At 34.2% G+C, this 19,865-nt stretch overlaps 1 protein-coding gene across 1 annotated transcript; it reads left to right on the top strand.

Moving 5' to 3' along the window:
* The first annotated feature begins 2,496 nt into the window (after positions 1 to 2,496).
* On the top strand, positions 2,497 to 7,550 carry LOC115985157. Its single transcript, XM_031108123.1, has 5 exons — positions 2,497 to 2,922; positions 3,099 to 3,341; positions 5,710 to 6,337; positions 7,332 to 7,364; positions 7,483 to 7,550. The coding sequence occupies exons 1-5, from the start codon at positions 2,497 to 2,499 to the stop codon at positions 7,548 to 7,550; spliced, it is 1,398 nt and encodes a 465-aa protein (XP_030963983.1).
* Positions 7,551 to 19,865: the final 12,315 nt, after the last annotated feature.

Raw genomic sequence — 19,865 nt, 5'->3', positions numbered from 1 at the left:
TTTGATCGTTACAACATTAAGATCAATTTGGTGAAATGAGATTAACGATCTAATGACTAAAATCAAGATGCATATGTCTAAGGTGAAATTACCCTTTTACCCTCCATGTAAGGTTAAATACGAGTTGCAAAATAGGGTGTCAACATCTCTAAATCCCAGTTGCTCTTAACCTTTATTTTTCTGACTGCCCTACATAATAGTTTAATGTAAGGATTAGATTAATAGTATTGTTGTTGTTGTTGTTGTTGTTGTTGTTGTTTTATTTTTTTAATTTTTTTTAATTTTTATTTTTTTAATTTTGTTACTATGTCTTTTGTGTTTTGGGTCGTATATGGGTTTTTATGTATTTGGGTTGGGTATTTGTACTGATATATGATTGTTTGTTTCTATATTTAAAATTGATTTGGTTTTTTCTTTTTCTTTTTTTAATGTTTGAGACCATAACATTTTATATGGGGTAATGGATGTGAAGCTATAAGTAGGAGTTTTAGTAGTTAGCAAATTGAATGATAGAGTTTTAATAATATCTGTTATGGTTCTTTTTTTTTTCTTTTTTTTCTTTTTTTTTTTTTAAATATTTGAGACTATAACGTGTGAAGATGTAAATAGGAGTTTTAGTAGTCAACAAATTGAATGATAGAGTTTTAGTAGTATCTGTGCCTGCAAAAATTGATTTGTAGTCTATTTTTTTTTCTTTTTTTTTAATAATGTTTGAGACTGTAATGTTGTAAGAGCACCCACAGTAGATGTGGGATATGTGCCAAATGCTAAATATTTGGCACATATCCCACACCAAACCCAGTTTAAGCCCATTTATAAGATGTTGTAAATGTTAAATTTTTTGCAACTTGCTACAGTAAAATCACAAATATACAACTGTACGGAACGCTGTGGTATATTGGTTTATTAATTTTTTATTTCTCTTTCAACCCTCATATCTCTTTCATTTCTCCTTCAGCTCATCGCCTCCATCTCCATCTCCACTCTCCCATTCTTTTTCTTCTTCCCTCTTCCCCGTTGCTCTATTGTCTTCCCGTTCATGAATATGAGCCACCATCAATTTCGTTTCTACCATCACTGATCTAACCACATAAATCCGGTTTCTTTTTTTCTCCTTTTGGTTCGCTCTGTCCTCTGTTCTACTGGCGTCGGTCTGGTTCATTTGTCTCCGTTTTGGTTGTGATTGCTCTCAAATCTGAAAGGGGTGTTTGTGCTTCCGCCGAAGATTCCAGCAGCACATTGATCTCGAAGGAACTTTCAGTCCAATTGGAGCTTGATTCCAACGACTTGAAAGCGAAACGGAGCCAACCCAGTGGCTCTATGTGCCAGCTGGTAAATAATTTGTGTGGGAGAAAGAATTCTAAAGGGAGAGAAGATTTCGTCCACCAAGCGATGCATTGTTAGGTTGTGCTGAGTAAAATCTGATCCATTTTTTTCTGTTGCAGAAAAGAGATCCCTTCCACCTGCTTTCAAAAATGATGAATATGAAGTCTGTGGGGCTGCAGGTACTATGGATCGTGATTTCCGATTGTGGGTCTGGTTGTGGGTCTGGTTTTATTTTCCGATTGTGATCGGCGTGGGCGTAGGCCTTTGGGTTGTGGGTCTCTCCTCTCTATTTTTTTTCCCCTTTTGGTTCGCTTCCTCTCTGTTCTATCAGCGTCGGTCTGGTTGTTTTTGTCTCCGTTTTGGTTGTGATTTCCGATTGTGGGTCTGGTTGTATTTTCCGATTGTGATTGGCGTGGGCGTAGGCCTTTGGGTTGTGGGTCTCTCCTCTTTGTTCTATATCCCGGTGAACTGACCGAGCCCTTTCGTCTCATCAGAGAGTAGGCTCTTTGAATCAATTCCTGGCACAAGAACTTTGTGAGTGGACTTCTGGTTTCGTGAAAGAGGCCCTGGTGAAATTTGTGCACAAGAATCACGACAGGAATAGCTCACTGGTCTTATTATGTTTGGGCGATACTATTTCATCGATTCATCGTACAGGTAAGTTCTCCGTCTTCTCTGTGATTCTCTCAGTATTTCAATGTCTAGTTTTGATTCTCTTTATATTCTGTTCATATGTGCTATTTGCTGTGTTATGAATTTGTTCTGCCTAAATTAATCTATCCGACAATCTTCTCTGTTGCTCTTGTCTTTAACCTTAATATAGTCTACTTATTCTTAAAAACAAAACAAAACAAATGAAAATATTAGGCTGTGGGAATTACTCTATCCAACAATCTTCTCTGTTGCTTCGGCCAGGACAAGTCAAAACAAGAATTTCTTATTATATGCTGTGGGAATTACTTCATGTTTAGGCAAAAGTATTTTTTGAGATACATTTTGAGTCCATGCTGTGGGAATTACTTCTTATTACTTCATGTGCATGTGTTTGATGAGGGCTCACATTTTGAGTTTGGCAAATTTGCTAGAGTGATACATTGACAAAGTTTAGTAATGATATATTTTGTTGTAATTAACAAACCAGAACAAGCAGTCTTCGTATCTATTTAGAGCATGGACTCAAGGAATTATTCATCATTCATTGATCTCGTACGGGGGAATATTAATCTTGAGGATGAAATTTTCGATGTATCTGAAAGTAGTCCCCTGTTAGTCGAAGATTCTCCACTGAATGATGAAGTTGCCACTTCTAAGAAAAAACAAGCACGTGGTGTCAACTTCAGTGTTGAGGAAGATAAGCTGCTTGTAGCAGCATGGCTCAATACCAGTGTTGATCCTGTGTATGGTAATGAGCAACATAAAATAACATTTTATGGTAAAGTTGCCAAATACTTTATGGACCACAAGACTGATTCTACACGTAGTGTTGCATCCCTAACAACCCGATGGGAAACAATTAATAGGGAAATAGTTAAATTTGTTGGGTCCTTAGCTAAAATTGAAGCAAAGAATGAAAGTGGAACCACGGCTCATGACAAGGTATAAATTTTGCAATGGTCTTTAATTTTTTTAGGTTTACAACACAAATGAATTGTTTGAAGAAACTAATTATGTTATATTTATTTAATTTTTTTTAGATTGAGAAAGCAAAGGAATTGTTTAAAGAAATTCACGGTTTCGTTTTTCAATTTGAACATTGTTGGTTAATCTTGAAGGATTATCCAAAGTGGGCATCTACTATGCCAAGGGGAGATTCAAGAAAAGAAATGCCTCAAACTCCAGATTTAATAGATCAAGGAGTGGGGGTTGATGGTATTATGGATTTCAAGAGGCCAATAGGTAGAAAAGCTGAAAAGGCTAATCGAAAGAGAAAAGATGATGGGAAAGATATTGCAACGGAATATTTGAAAAAGAAAATGAAAGTTCTTGAAGAAGGTTGTGTAGCCAAAAAAGAGAGAGTATGTATCAAAGCGGAAAATGTTCGCTTGCAAAAGTTGAAAGAGAATGAAAGAATTATGATGCTAGACAAAAGTGGCATGAACGAAGACCAAAAAGCTTTTTATGATGGACTCAAAAAGGAAATCCTTGCAAAACAAAGATCAAGTCATTCATTGGGTTGATGATGTTGGTGATGTCTTGTTCCAACCTTATTTTGGTAGTAACTAATTCTAGGCCGTGATATGTATTTTGTGGCATTTTTTGGGTGTAGCTGACTTTAGGCCTTGATATATATTTTGTGATCTTACCAAAAGGTCTTGACTCTTTTATTATGTGATTTTGTTGTAGATTCTAGTAGGCCACTGTCATGTAAGTAATCCTAACATTTTAGCTTATATAAAATGTCATGTATTTTCTATGTTTGAATTTATATTACAAAAAAACCTGTACAACTCTCCAGCTTTTGCAAATTTTTCTTCCTGCTATTTGCCAAGTGGATATGTGGTTGTTTAACTTTGCATTATCTTGTATTTTGGTTTGTTTGTTGCTGGGAATTTGTCCTTACAGCGTATATGGGTAGTCAATCTTGGTTGTGTAGTTAGATACTGTTATTTGGTTGTTCTACCCCATTTGTGTAGGTTGGCATATCTTGGCAAATAATTTTTTTTTTTTTTTTTTTTTTTTTTTTTTTTTTTTTTTTTTTTCTGTAGCAGGTGTGCCTAATTCCATTTTGTTATGGTTTGAGTATCTGCCATGGAATTTCTGCTATTGACTTATTATTATTAGTTTATGGTTTTTTGATTCTCAATTGGTAAGTTGTATAGGCAGTGAGGATGATGTCAATACCATCAATATTATGACATTTTGATTTTTGATATATAAGAAAGAAAAATGTATACTATATTTTAACAAAATAAATGAAAAAAAATCTAAGCTAATGAAAACAGATATTAGCTTTACAAATTAAGTAGACATAAGTTAAGAAAAAAGTTTTTAATATTTGTGTGTATTAACTTTTCAAATATGACACTATTGACTAATCTACCAAATCCACCAACTAATGACAGAGAGAATACCAAAATGAATTTTTTTTGGCCTCCACCAACAAAAATAGAACGAGATCAAACAAAAATTGTTTTGTATGTTCATGACTGATGAGAAATATCTCATTACACTATCTCATAATATTAACCTCTCATAGCATTGTGGATTTATATATGTAGAACTCACATATACTATAAGAGAGAAATTTCATGAGATATTTTTTGCCTTAGTATTCTGTCATCCAAATTTTAGCTAATAAATGGCCTTTGGGCCACATTTTTTTAGTGTTTAAGTTTTGGGCCAAACTTAGACTCTAGCCTTAGTGAAGTAACCACTCCATAAAGTTTTTTTTTTTTTTTTTTTAAGAAACAAACTAACTGTTAAATGTACACTTAATTACACTCTCTTACCAAGGTCAAACACATTACTTAACCCAAAGTACCAGTACAGAAAGACCTAATAAAATTCTGTTATTAGTATTGAATCACTTCATAAGCTGCTTATATAATTGGATATTAGTTTTTGGTGTACACTTTTCCATATTTCTAAAACTATCCTTATTTTTTTAGTTCAAAAAATTAATGAAAAAAAATACTTTGAAAAATATTTAACTGACAAGTTGAAATAAAAAATAAATAAGAATATAAAGGGTCAAATAATCAAATTGAAAAAATCTCTTAAATATATCTAATTCCCTACCCCACATCTTATCCATAGTTATAACCACCAAACACTTCCAAAACTCTTTCACATTCAGACATTTACTTATTTTGACAATTAAAAAAAAAAAAAAAAAAATCACGTAATGAGATTAGAAAACAAAAACAAAAACAAAAAAACTTTTCAAGCACATGCATAATGCATGCACAAAGTATTAATAGTTTCTCATACATTATGCATGGAGAGTGATAATCTAATAATACATTCTTTTGTGGTTACTTATGTTTATGGTTTGAACTCTACCTCTATCTCGTCCATTTACCTATCTAAAAAATATATCACTCTATGCAAAACATATGCAGGAGATGCAACCATATATAACATACTATCATTATTCTGGGCCAACAGATTTTGGGCCCAAAGTGACCTAAAGCATAGCCAACTTAAACCCTCTATTAAGTTTAACCCAGACCCGATATTAATTTGTAATTTTATATTTTGTTAGATAATAATTGATGATATATATGGTTTATGGTTACCTTTTAGTGTATTGAGACATTCACCTTTGTGTTTCTTTCCTTGTTCTCTTGAATCTCAATTTTCTTTCTTATACATGTTGATTTTTCTTTCATATTATGATAATGGCATCTATATTGATAATTGCTTTCTAATGTTTTCTTATAGTTTATCTCCATGGGTCATTCTTTTTTTCGTAAATTGCTTGATGATGACTTAGATGAAGATGAGATAATTATAAAACTTCTCACGGGTTCGACACCACAACGTAAGCATCGTCGGTATATCGAACGTAATCATTTGGCAGGCCATAGAAGGCTTTATGATGACTACTTTGCCGAAGAACCTGTATATCCTCCCAACTTATTTCGAAGGAGATTTCGAATGAGACGTTCTCTTTTTCTTCGAATCTTATCTAGGGTAGAAACTCATGAACCTTACTTTACCCAAAAAAGAAATGCTGCCAAAAATCTTGGTCTATCTCCCCTTCAAAAGATGACCGCTGCACTTAGGATGCTTGCTTATGGAGTAGCGGCTGATTTTATGGATGAATATGTGAGAATAGCAGAAATCACTGCAATAACTAGTTTGAAAAAATTTGTTGCAGCAGTGGTTGCTATTTTTTCAGAGGAATACTTGAGGTCACCAAACAATGAAGACATCGCTAGATTGTTAGCCCATGGCCAAAATTGTGGATTTCTAGGCATGTTGGGAAGTATTGATTGCATGCATTGGAAAAGGAAAAATTGTCCAACTGCATGGAAAGGGATGTATTGTGGTCATATTCGTGAGCCAAGTATTATTTTGGAAGCAATGGCTTCATATGATCTTTGGATATGACACTCATTTTTTGGGTTACCTGGGTCAAACAATGATATTAACGTGTTGGAGCGATCTTATGTATTTTCTGAACTTGCACAAGGACGTGCTCTTGCAGTTAATTACTCAATTAATGGTGATGATTACACAATGGGATAATATCTTGCCGATGGCATATATCCCCAATGGTCAACTAGGAGCAAAAAGAAAATTATTTGCAAAAGCTCAGGAGGCATATAGGAAGGATGTAGAGCGTGCATTTAGAGTGCTTCAAGCACGATTTGCTATTGTACGTGGACCTGCACGGTTTTTCTATCATGAAACACTACAAGACATTATGAAAGCGTGCATAATTCTTCATAACATGATTATTGAAGATGAGTGAGATGAAGCTGAAGCAGTGGACTTAGATTATGAACAAATTGATGAGATTTCATGTACACCAATGTCACGTGAGCCAACAAATGAATTTACGGAATTCATTCAAGTTCATCAATGCATTAGGGATCGAGAAGTTCATTCTCAACTCCAAATGAATCTCGTTGAGCATTTATGGCAATTACAAGGAGAGTCATGAAAACTTTTGGTTTTGTTTATTTGTCTCATTTTCTTTATGGAGTTGCCATTAAAACTTTTGATTTGGTTTATTTGTTTCATTTTGTTTTTATGAAGCTACCATTGAAACTCATTGGCTATGTTGTTTTGTTATGTTAAGTTTAGTATTAGCCAATTGTTTTGTTGTGTTAAATTTAAGTACTATTTGTCATCAAGGAAGTGGCAAGCTCAACTATGTTTAATTCAATGGATTTTGTGTGAGTTAATGTTATTGGATAAGAGTTTTTTGTGTAAGTTTTTTGTGTGAGTTAATGTTATTAGATATGAGTTATTTGAGTTATTGGATATGACAGGTTCTAAGTATTTGAGTTAAAATGTTATTGGATATGAGTTATTTGAGTTATTGGATATGACAGGTTCTGAGTTATTTGAGTTATTGGATATGACAGGTTCTAAGTATTTGAATTAAAATTATGATAGTTGAATTAAGAGTATTTTCAGTTTTCAGAATTTTGTTATGCATGTAATACTGTGGCTGATGCTCACAATTGGCCAAACTTTGTACAGGGCAGCAGGTGTGGCTGGATTACATCCCAGCTGGCATTGCGCCTCTAGTTTCATTTGATGCCCATTGAGGTTCTTTCAATAAAGCCCAGGCTGGCTGGTTTCTAAAAAAAAAAAAAAAAAGAAGAATTAAGAGTATTGTTTGAAGCCCAGGTAGGCTGGCTGGTTTCTAAAAAAAAAAAAAAAATGAAGAGTATTGTTTGAAGCCCAGGCAGGCTGGTCGGTTCCTACCAAAAAAAAAAAAGAATTAAGAGTATTGTTTGAAATGTTTCCGTTGAGATTTGAAAGAAAAAGGAAATGTTACCGTTCGAACAAATAATAAAGAAATGATAAAATAAGAATTAAAAAATAATATTTAAATGAAGTGGTAAAAATATAGAACATCTGATAAATGAGATATTGTAAAATGATGTGGTAAAATAATAAAGTAGGCTTTTGATGTGGTACAATGACATAATATTTACAATGGCTGCTACAGATGCTCTAATAGTAGTTTTAGTAGTTAGGAAATTCGGGGTGTTTGGTACACTATTTCAAATAACAATTTTCAGTTTTTAAACAACATTACATGTATTTCCACACACTTTTTCATCCACACGTATTTCCACACATATTTTCAAGTAACAAAACACATGTTTTTAAGTGCATGTACCAAACATTGGTACATGTAACATTGGTATATGTAACACAAAGACTCAAGATAAGTGCATGTACCAAATATTGTTTCTATGTTCAAAAATTCTGGTGAAGGTTGAATCTGGCATATTTCTTGATCCTTTTCATGGCTTACGATTCATGCTCAAAGGTAGGGTGGTGGTCATGCCTACGCCTATTTTATTGAAGTGCAATAGTATGTGTAGACATGGATTGACCAATTACCATATACCTGTAGGTTGAGAACTTGACACTTTATCTTGAGTCTAAAGTTCCATTTAAAAAAAAAGAGAGTCTATAATGGAGTCTTAGGTAGAAATTGGAGTCTCAATTATGATATCCCTTAAGTCCAAGTAATGGAATAGACTGGATTCATCTATATAGTTTTGTATAGGTGATTTTGCTATAATTTAGGTTCTCCTTTACTGTAACGGTATTAGTTTTTGTGTTGCATATGGAGGCTACAGCTAAAGCTGCAATATGCTGTGTTTGTTAGATAGTGATTTATTTAAAGATTTTGAGTTTATTTACGTTGTGTAGATCATGCGGGCTTACATTTTTTGGGTTAGGTCTTCTCCTTTGTAAAGACAGGCCAGCCCCATCACCATGAATCGGTACCCTTTGTTTAAAATCTATATCCTCTCCAGGTGAGTTTTTATTTCTTAATTATATTATTCTATTTAATGATATATGTTTACAATCCAATTTGGCTATCTTATTCAATTCTTTTTTTTTATTTTTTTTTATTTTATATATTATATATATATATATATATAAACAATCTTCCTATTTGAGCTCAAGGTCTCAAAACATACAAAGTCTTCCATATGTTATTTAAAATCCAATTTTGTTTGACAAATTCACTAGTTTTCTTGCTTTGTCTCTCTGTAATTCTCTCTTTTTCTCATGTTTTTGCTGGTATAATGGTTAAAATAACGATATTAGAATTGGTATCCTTTGTGAAAATAGGCCAACCCTAAGTGTTTGACAAAATGTCCCAATGAAATTAGAATCAATGAAGATTAAAGGCTTGGTAAAAATTTTATGTTTGTTTTGTTAAAATCCTCCCCATCACCTAAGTGTTTGACAAAATGTCTCAATGAAATTGGAATCAATGAAGATCAAAGGCTTGGTAAAAAATTTATGTATTTTTTGTGAAAGTCCTCTATTGTTGTTTGGATAATTTTTTGTTTCTTTTCATACCAACACGGCGTGTGCTATGACCAATGGAATTGATAGAGTTTAGTCAAATTTGAGGCGACAACCCTCTTAAAAATTATTAGACAAGAAGAGAATAGTTTTTTGATGGAATAATATTTGATGCCTCTTATTGCTTGAGCCATAGCCACTATAGGCCTATAGTCATGGTACAATAATGATAGTTATAAATGCCATTATAGAAAATGCCACTATAGCTCAAAGACCTATAGTGGCATTTCAGGAACGCCACTATAGGTCCAGTTTTTTGTAGCGTGTTCTCTCAAGTCCCAGCCAAGATGAAGCATAAGCTTCAATTGCTTTGAATTTTGCTATTTTTTTGTTGTGTTAAAGCTATTAAAGCTTTGTGTTTGAGACTTATTAAGTTATGTTACGAGGTGAATATTTTATACCAATATCTATTTGTTAGCATGTGTTTGAAAATTTTAGGATACGAACAATTTTAGGTTAAATGAGCAAGCAAACTATATATATATATATATATTTTTTTTTTTTTTCCAAATTACGAGTAGTGATTTATTATGTTAAATTGGTAGCGCTTTCTTCTTTTTTAGAATAAAATTTGTTCTTCAATTGGACCTTTAAAGCTTTGAATCTAGAGCAATTTATTAGGTTACATAGACAAATTACACCAGTCAGAGCACTGTTTTACTATTTAATTTGAAGTTATTCTTATTACTATTTAATGGTGCTTTCTTCTTTTTTCTTTGGTTACAATAAATTGTAAACGGTAAGTAAAGTAGGCTACATGGATGATTACACCAGTCATGATACTATTTAATTTGAATACACTCACTTGGAGAGGATACTAACAAATTATATTTACTTTTTAATAGTTCTTCCTTCTTTTTTATTTGGTTTTATTGTTTATATTACAAATAGCCAAATTCAACTTTAATATGAAGGAAATATTCTAGTTAGGGTGTGTCAGCATTATTTCGGAGTATGGAATGTTTTTTTCACCATAGTGAGTTAGTTTACTTGATATAATATTGTACCATTTGTTTTTATATCTTAATGCATTATTTCTAATACCTTTCAAACAGTAGGAATGATTAGGATCGGCCATTTGTTTTTAGTATCTTAATGCATTATTTCTAATAACTTTCAAACAGTAGGAATGATTAGGATCTTTATGGGCTAATTTCAAAATCTTGAATTTTTGTTAGGTAAATCAATTGCTTGACTAGATGTTTTTGTGTAGATTACCGTGTAGAAGTTTAGTGAAGCAACAGTTGGATACAAGAAGAACAGAGAGATTGCGGAGATACGAGTTCAACTATTTACTACTCTGTGTTTCTTTGTTACAACTATGAATGCAACAGACACAATCAATTGAATGAAAATGCCAAATCATACTTTCTTGCACTCCACGGGGCTTCAAATGAAATGTTATGATTTATCTCAACTTTATGTAATAACACAAGAGTTATGAGTAGAAGTTATGTTGGTCCCTAAATTGGGTCAATAATTTGCAGCCACTTACATTGTAATAATTCTTCCCACTGCTTGGGATGTTTGATTTAGAAATGTATAAATCAAACTAATTCCAAGTGCTTCTGAGAGGTTTGACTCCATTGAATTGTTTGGAAGTCATCATATATAAAACTTTTTTTGTCAAACTTTCTCGTGCATTGCATAGGTTAACAACTAGTTCTCCTGAAAACTCAAGTCAATAATGATGGTGATAGTTAGTGCATAAGATGAAACAAAAGAGGCTAGACAATGACAATTAGCGTATTTCAAATTCAACGCTTAACACCAATGGCAATTATTGAGACTTTCTGGCAGAAAACATCTTTCGCTTCAATTTGACATAAGTTGATAAAAGTGCCAAAGGCCTTCCACAAGAAATAATCACGATCTAAATGAAAAACATCCTCAACTACTCTAGCAGGAAGAGAGAACCTGATTATCAAAAAAAATGAAAAAAGGAAGATATAGAGAATCTAGTTCAAACCAAAGATGACAAGCAAGCTTGAGATCAAAAGTGCTTAAGTAACAAGTGAACATCTATAGAATAAAAGATCTGTAATTTCTACACATCGGCCATATCAGGTAATTAAATATTTACACTTAGTGTTGCAAAACAAAGATGCATCTGTTTTGTTGAACATAAAATTGAGTACAAACAAAACAAGAACAAGGAAAACTGGTATGACACAAAATTTCAAGACAAGTCATGCCATGGCTACCAAATCAATCGTCAACCTCTGCTTTGATCTCTCTTTGTAACTCCTTGTACTTCTCAAAAGTTCTAGGGAATGTGCTTATAGTACCATTTTCCACAACCCAAATTTGACTCCTCTCTTCATCCTCCCAAATACATGAGATGGGCCTACAATCTTGACTAACTGTTAGAAATACTGAATGAACGTATTATATTTCTCGAGTAATAAAATATACACAACTGCCTTTATATAAGAGGTAGAGTGTGAAGTACAAGGAGATGTACAAGGTGGGCCTAAGGCCTACAAGTAAATAAAGTAAGCCAAAGGCCTACAACCTATTACACGTTAATAGCCCTCCTCAAACTCAAGGTGGGTGTGAAACCAACTTGAGATTATCAATCAAAGTACAAAGACATACTTTAGGATGTGACTTGGTGAAGATATCTGCAAGTTGATCTTTAGAGGAGACTAAGTACAACTTGAGAGCACCATGGACAAGATGATAGCGTATAAAATGACAATCGATCTCAATGTGTTTATTTTGTTCATGGAAGACATCATAATGAGCAATATGAATGGAACTTTGGTTGTCATAATAAAGAGGAGTAGGAGAGAATATAGACACACCTAAATCCTTAAGAAGCCATCAAAGCCAAAGGAGCTTAGATGTGGTATTGGCAAGGGCACAATATTCTACTTCAGTATTGGAGCAGGCCACAAGGTTTGTTTCTTGTTTCACCATGAAATCAGAAAAGAATCAAGAAGAAAGCAATAACCAGAAGTTAACCTTCGATCAGTGGGATCTTTTGCTCAATCAGCATCAAAGAATGCACGAAGAATAAGAGGAGACTGAGCAGAGTAGAAAAGGCCATGAAAGAGAGTGTCCTTCAGGTGTCGAAGAATGCGCAGGACAACAGTATAATGAGTCAATCGTGGAGCAGACAGATACTAACTTACTTAATGAATAGCATTGGAAATGTCTAGATGAGTGAAGGTGAGATAAACTAAACTGCCAACCAATTGTTTGTAAAGAGAGGGATTACACAATGGTTTCCCCCTTGAGGGAGTCAGATGTGCATTAATTTCAACTGGAGTGTCAACAGTCTTACTATCAGTAAATCTAGCTCGAGACAAAAGTTTAGAAGTGTACTTGGCTTGAGTAATATAAAGTTCATCTGTAAAATGAGTGATTTCAAGACCCAAGAAGTAGCTAAGATGTCCAAAATCTTTCATCTCAAACTACTGATTGAGAAAATCCTTGAGTTCTTGAATGCCACTAAGATCATCACCAGTTATGATCATATCATCCACATATAGGAGAAGCAAAATAGTGCCTTTGTTGGTGCGACGAAGAAATAAGGCAAAATCATAATGATTGGCAATGTAACCTAAGCGAGAGATGGTAGAGCTGAACTTCGCAAACCAAACCCATGGAGCTTGTTAAGGCCATAAAGAGCACGTCGAAGGTGGCAAATCTTGTTTTGTTCAATAGAGAGACCAAGAGAAGGTTGCATATAAATATCTTCAATTAAATTCCCATTAAGGAAAGCATTTTTGACATCCATCTGAAAAATGTCTCATTTACTAGTAGCAGCAACAGCTAAAAGGGCATGAACAAATGAGATTCGAGCAATTGAAGCAAAGATCTCTCTATAATCAATCCTATACTCTTGTGTAAAACTTTTTGCAATAAGGCAAGCTTTATAGTGCTTAATGGACCCATTAGAACGAGTCTTGATCTTATAGATTCATTTACAACCAACCATAGATTTCCTTGGGGGAGAGTCACCAAATCCAAAGCATGGTTTTTAAATAATGCATCAAGTTCCTCTTTCATTGTATCTGCCATAAAGGGTTAGTGGAGGCCTCACGATAAGTGTGAGGCTTGTGCAGTGTAGCAAGAGTTATGTAACAATGATAGTCAAGTAAATGTGCAGGAATGGATCTTACCCGAGTTGAGTGATGAGGTGGAATGTCTTGTGCAAGATCTTCAGGTGGAGCAGGAGTAAGGGACCCAAGCTTAGGGTTGGGTAGCTTGTCTTCGACCTGTTCATCTTCCACGTATTCATTAGAGAGTGATCCAGGAAAAGCATAAAAAATATATGGTGATTGGACAAATAAATCTATAAGAGGATCATGAGCAACTATAGAAGGAATATGTGGATCATCTAGAAAAAGATCTAAGACAAAGGAGGTAGATAGGGAGGCATGGAAGTGAGAGAGCTTGACAAAGGAGCGATGTTCCCAAAAGACAACATTACGGGAGATACAAAGAGGATGAGAGATAGGATCATAACATAGATATCCCTTTTGAGTTTCGCCATAGCCAAGAAAGCAACAAAGCCTAGACTGAGGCTCAAGTTTGTTACGCTCATGCGGCTGAAGAAGAATGAAACAGGCAGAATCGAAGGGGAATTCTCTACCATTATCGCATCATTACCGTCATCCTTTACTTTTATCTATTTTCCTTAAATTATTGATTTTTGGAATCTAACATTAACTATTCTTATATATTTTGTTTAACATATTGTGATTAATTATTTGTGATATTGAGATATACTTTAGTTTTGAACGATTATTTGTAATGAAGTTACTCTATTAGTTTTGAGTTTTATAATAAAAAAATTATGTTTGTTTGGTTTTTCATAATTCAGATCATTAGAATTAATACTAAAATTTGTATATTGTTTTGCAAGGTTTTTAGACCCGGACCGTTCATTGAACCGTAAAAGGAAGAGGTTCTAGGTTTTTAAGGTCGAACCGAGGTTGAACCGAGGTCTAACCGTGATGACGTCATAATTAATTTAATAATTATTTAAAATATAAATAAATTAATTAAACTTAAAAGAGGAGTATTCTTAATATATATATATATATATATATTTTTTTTTTTCGTTAACTGTGGACTTATTATCAAAAAATGTGTATTGATTTTCTATTTTTATATTTTTTAGTTAACTGTGGACTTATTATCAAAAAATGTGTATTGATTTTCTATTTTTATATTTTTTAGATCAACGTGGCACTCTAATTTTTATAAAACTAAAAAAAAAAAAAAGTTGAATGACTAAGAAATCAAAACGTGGCATTGCCATCTGATTACCACCACCTACCCCCACTTTCTTTTAATGCCCACCTACCTCCACTTTCTTTTAATCTTATTTGATTACTTCATTCTTCTCTGCTTTTCAATTTTTAGTCTTTTCTTTTCTCTTCATCAGTTTCTAAGCTTAACTCTGCTCTCTCTTCTGCAGATATGGAAGAAGCATCAACGGCGACGCTAAGATGTAATCTACCAAGAAAATATCACCTTCTGTGTTGGGGGGCATAAGTAGGATTTCTTTCTAGTAATTTGTTAAGAATATTTTTCTCTTTTTCCCTTAATTTTATTTCTATATATGGGTCGGTTTTGAAAATCAGCTCCGACTGTGTCACCGCACCGGCGTCGGAAAGGTCATCAAGTTCCGTTCGTTGGCATCGGCTCGTTCAGTCGGCCCAAAGCTCGGTATGGTTTGGTCGATGAGGATCCGTTTTTCTCTGTGTTTTTTTTTTTTTTTTTTTTTAAAGGTTCAGATCAAAGGGAAGTAGTGAACCGTGAGAAGCGGTCTGATCACGGTTCTCAAAATCGTGAGGTCTGACTGCGGTTCACACGGGTCCCTATTTTTTTCCCATTGAACGGTTTTTGAAGCTTAAAGAACCGCAAAAAAGGAGTGGTTCGAGGTTTTTCCGGTCGGACCGTACGGTCCGGTCCGGGTTTGAAAACCATGTTTTTTTGGTGATAAAATTTGATAAACCTGTTTAATAAAAATGTTACGTTAGAGTTGATAAATCCTAACTTGTTTAATAAACCTGTTAGGTTAGTGTCGACCCATATAGTTAAATACTCATGAATTGACATAACATGAACTCGACATACTTACACAAATTATGAACCCTACCTTGTATTCCAACAACTAGCTCAACGTAAGAATTCTGTAAGCCAAATAGTTTTTTTTTTTTTTTTCTTCCTAAGCCAGTTTCAAAAACCAATGTACTCTAAGTTTTGAAAGTGACTATAGTTGCAGTTGTAGTCACTTACGTCAAACCTTAGAATTTATCTATGGATAATCGAACTCAAAACTTGATTATTGTCCATGCCTGATTCCCGTCTGAATTTCTTACCCACTGATACCCATATCCAACCTAAACCCGATTATTTTTGTTTTTTGCAGAACACTTCAAAAAAAAAAATAACGAAATTCACAAACCACTTTCTACTTTATTGTTCTTTGTTAATCTTTAATTATAGAAGTCTTAAACCCCACCTCTTTTTTTCTTATAAATATTTATGCTCTTTTTTCTTTTTCTTTTTTGTCCTGGTAATTAAAGTGTCAAAAGGAATAGTTAGATACTTGAACAGGTTTGGTTATAAGAGGCCTGGTTATATATATATATATATATATATATATACTTATAGACCTGGGTTGTGGGAACTTTGGGTATGTTCCAATCTCCTAACTTCTGATCTAGATCTGTAAGCTGGTACGACTCTGAGTTGATTGTTCCATCTTCTTGTGGAATCTCAGGGGGGTTTGTACTGCTAGATCTATTGGAAGTGGAAGAGTCACTCCTTCTAAACATCCTATTTATCATTTTGGATTAAAAGCCTAAGAAATCAATTGCAACCTAGACCGTCTTTATCTTCCAATTTCTGGATCTATCCTTAGATCTGAGACAGAATATGTTCATAGAGCTTGCTGCCTACTATGACAAATGTAACCTCCTACTGCCGTTGGTTTAACTCCAACTTGGACAAGTCCTATGTGGAGGTATTTATGACCACTTTCCCTGTGAGCTTTTATGGCTGCAGGGGATAACAAGTAGCATGTTTCATACTCTTTATTGATGCTGTAAACTTGTTCTATAGTCCTAACATGGTAGTCCGTTCTGAAAGACTTTTTTAAGGACCATGACGAAGACTTATAGACCTGGGTTGTGGGAACTTTGGGTATGTTCCAATCTCCTAACTTCTGATCTAGATCTGTAAGCTGGTACGACTCTGAGTTGATTGTTCCATCTTCTTGTGGAATCTCAGGGGGGTTTGTACTTCTAGATCTATTGGAAGTGGAAGAGTCACTCCTTCTAAACATCCTATTTATCATTTTGGATTAAAAGCCTAAGAAATCAATTGCAACCTAGACCGTCTTTATCTTCCAATTTCTGGATCTATCCTTAGATCTGAGACAGAATATGTTCATAGAGCTTGCTGCCTACTATGACAAATGTAACCTCCTACTGCCGTTGAATCCTATTCAAATGTATTACCCCACCGTACGCACACCCTAACGCTCTCTTGGCTAGACGGGCTTTACTGCTTTGGCCGCGAGTACAGACACTGAACTAGGACTCTGGTCTCACCGGATTACAAACAGTCATAGAACTGGACTGACACTTCTCAACAGGACACATCTGCAACAAATTTTTAGGCTAGAAACAAAGACAAGAGAAAAAGATGATCTGGGAAACAAAGGATTAGCTTAAACAGATAATCACAAGATTATAAACAGTTTGAATGAACGGGAGGCTCAGCCTACCACCAAAAGAAAGAACAGTAAAAACTGGCTAAGATGAAATAGTAGATGAAAAATGCAACATATGGGAGTGGAAGTGCTATCAGAAAATAGATGTAAAACAAAATAATGTTTGTTAGAGATAACATACTTTCAAAGTAATGTGTAACACAACAAAATAATGGATAACTATGGCGGTATAACCAGCCAACTTGATTGAAAGTAAATAGTAACTTACAAACACTTACGATCGAGCTCAAATGGCTCTGATACCAAATGGGGGTAAGCTACAACAAAGAAGTGCCGTTCAGAAGGCACTAGGAGCGGAAGGGGAAATAGGTTACAAGTGTAGTTCCAGTACAAATGTAAACTAAGGAAAGAGGGGAGAAGAGAGCCATTCTGATTACAATTGTAGTTCTGAGTACAAAGTAAAAAGCTCTGAGTGAGGAGTATTAAGCTTGCTGAAGACTGAGGGGAAGGGTCCCTTTTATAGCTGGAGGGAGCTTCGGATCAGATCAGGAGACCGCTGGAATCACGGGAGGTGAAATGCTTTTACCTTCAGGTGAATATCTTTTCAGCCGAAAGCAATAGTAATTCCAATGATTTTGTCTGGGCACTGTAGAGTGAACAGTAACTGGTCACTGTTTATGAACAGTGTTTTGTCCCCTTGCTTTTTGGAATAGTAACTCTGCATAGTGTTCCGGACTGTGCAGTGAATAGTACATTGTCTGTCTCTTTTGCTGGTGCGGGTACTGTTCATGGAATAGTAACCGGTTTTTTAGCAAAATGATTCTTGGTACTTCTGGAGCTAACCCACAATAGAGAAGAGGTTCATAGTCTGCTTTCTGAGCTGTATAATGAGGAGGATCAAGACAGATAATTCCTTCTGTGTTGAAGGCTTCTGAATATGGTTTGGTGGTGAATACTGTAATTCTGCCAGTATTTCCTACAAAGTGGTAATTTTCCCATAGTTCTCCGGTGACATTTCGTAGTTCATTGTTGAAGTAGTTTTTCCAAATATATATATATATGTTTAATTTTTTTTTTTTTTTTTTTTGAGAAGAATGACCATGTGTATTATTAAGGTAGGTTGTGTAAATTAGTTTGAAGTACAGGAACAAAGTCTGGTGGAACAGCCTCCATTCAGAATAACATATCAGAGGAGCGAATAGCTCTTTGTGATAGAACATGTGCTACATTATTATATTGTCTACATACATGAGAAAATTTAAAGGCATTGAAGTTCTCGGAGGCAAAAAAGAGCACGACAGTTGTAAGATGGCCAAAATGTGCCAATGATTTTCCACCACTATTTAAAGTGTTGATCAGCAACTGTGAATCCCCTTCCAAAATGATCCGAGTCACGCCAATTTCTGCTGCAAATTCCACTACTCTAATTAAAGTGTCAAACAATCTAATTTAAACTTTCTAAATATATACAAATGATTAAATAAGTTAAAGAAATAAAAAAGAGAGGATGGATGTAACCTCGTAAATTACCTCAGTATGCATTTTATAGGAAGGTTGACATACACAAACAAAATCAATTAGTGTTAAACAAGAAAATTGATATAATATGTTCTTATTTAACACATTCTCTTATAAATTCGATATTAAGAAAATTTTGTGAGCAAATTACGTCAATCAAGCATTTTATTGGAAGTAATGATACTAACACACTCTCCTTCATGCGCTACGTGTGGAGAAATTCTTAGGTACACTGGGAGGACTGTTGATATGGTCCTCCCAACCAATGAGAAGATGTCATCTATACAAATGTGTGAGTGTGCTTTCTAATTAGTACAATGAATAAAAAAATAAAAAATTATCAAGTGATGTCACATTTGCTTGAATAATAGCATTTTATTGGTTGGGAGGTCAGGGAAGACCATGTCAGCAATTCTCCTGATAGACCTAATAATTTCTCCTAAATGTGATACTAACTCTGTTTCAATTATCCATATGCCGCGTGATTGCAGCAAGTCAGTTTTATTTTGGAACAGTATTGGCATTACCGATTCTTGATTCTTCCATGGCTTCTTTTGGACTTCCCTTACATGATTGGCTGAAGGTGAATTGTAATTCCAAGGCTTTTCCCTAGAAATTGGATATTCCTTAGATAATCCTCTTTCCTTTATCCATTTGGTCAATTTGGATTAATAGATTAATAGGAATAAAGTGGTTTTCAGGCCACAAGAACTTGTTCCTCCAAATATTATGGTTCAAAATTGCACAAGCAGAGCTAGTGAATTTAATGCAATAGCTGGCAGTTTTAGCCCTAACATAAATTTGATTCATATCAACATCAAGTGTATGTCTTTTTTCCCCAAAAAAAGAAAAAAAAAAGTGTATGTCTCCTTTTTCTAACATAAATTTGATTCATAATTTCATATCAACATCAAGTGGATGTCTCCTTAGGAATTCTGATAGATCGGTATCAATGCTTTTCATAGTGAAAGTCAAAAATGTTTTTTTTATTAATTATTTTATAATAGTTTCGGTATAAGAGAGGGAAAAAAAGTTTTATGAAAAAAAATAAACGGTGATTGTACTGACTATTATGTGTAGAAGGAATTGTACGTCATACAACCTTGTGTGCATAGTGGAGCAAATCACATATTTTTCTTCAATTTACACTCATCTAACAATGTTGTAGTCCCTCTCCCCATTTGTATGTGTATTTAAAAAAAAAAAAAACGATTTTGTGGCTTGAAACATTACAGCTTCTCAATTGAGCAACAGTTCAATTTGATTATTTGAATTTTTTTTTTTTTGAGAAGGAAAAACCCGAAAA

Source organism: Quercus lobata, chromosome 4 (genome assembly GCF_001633185.2).
Source record: "Quercus lobata isolate SW786 chromosome 4, ValleyOak3.0 Primary Assembly, whole genome shotgun sequence".
Taxonomy (NCBI): domain Eukaryota; kingdom Viridiplantae; phylum Streptophyta; class Magnoliopsida; order Fagales; family Fagaceae; genus Quercus; species Quercus lobata.
This window is presented reverse-complemented; position numbering and strand designations above follow the sequence as displayed.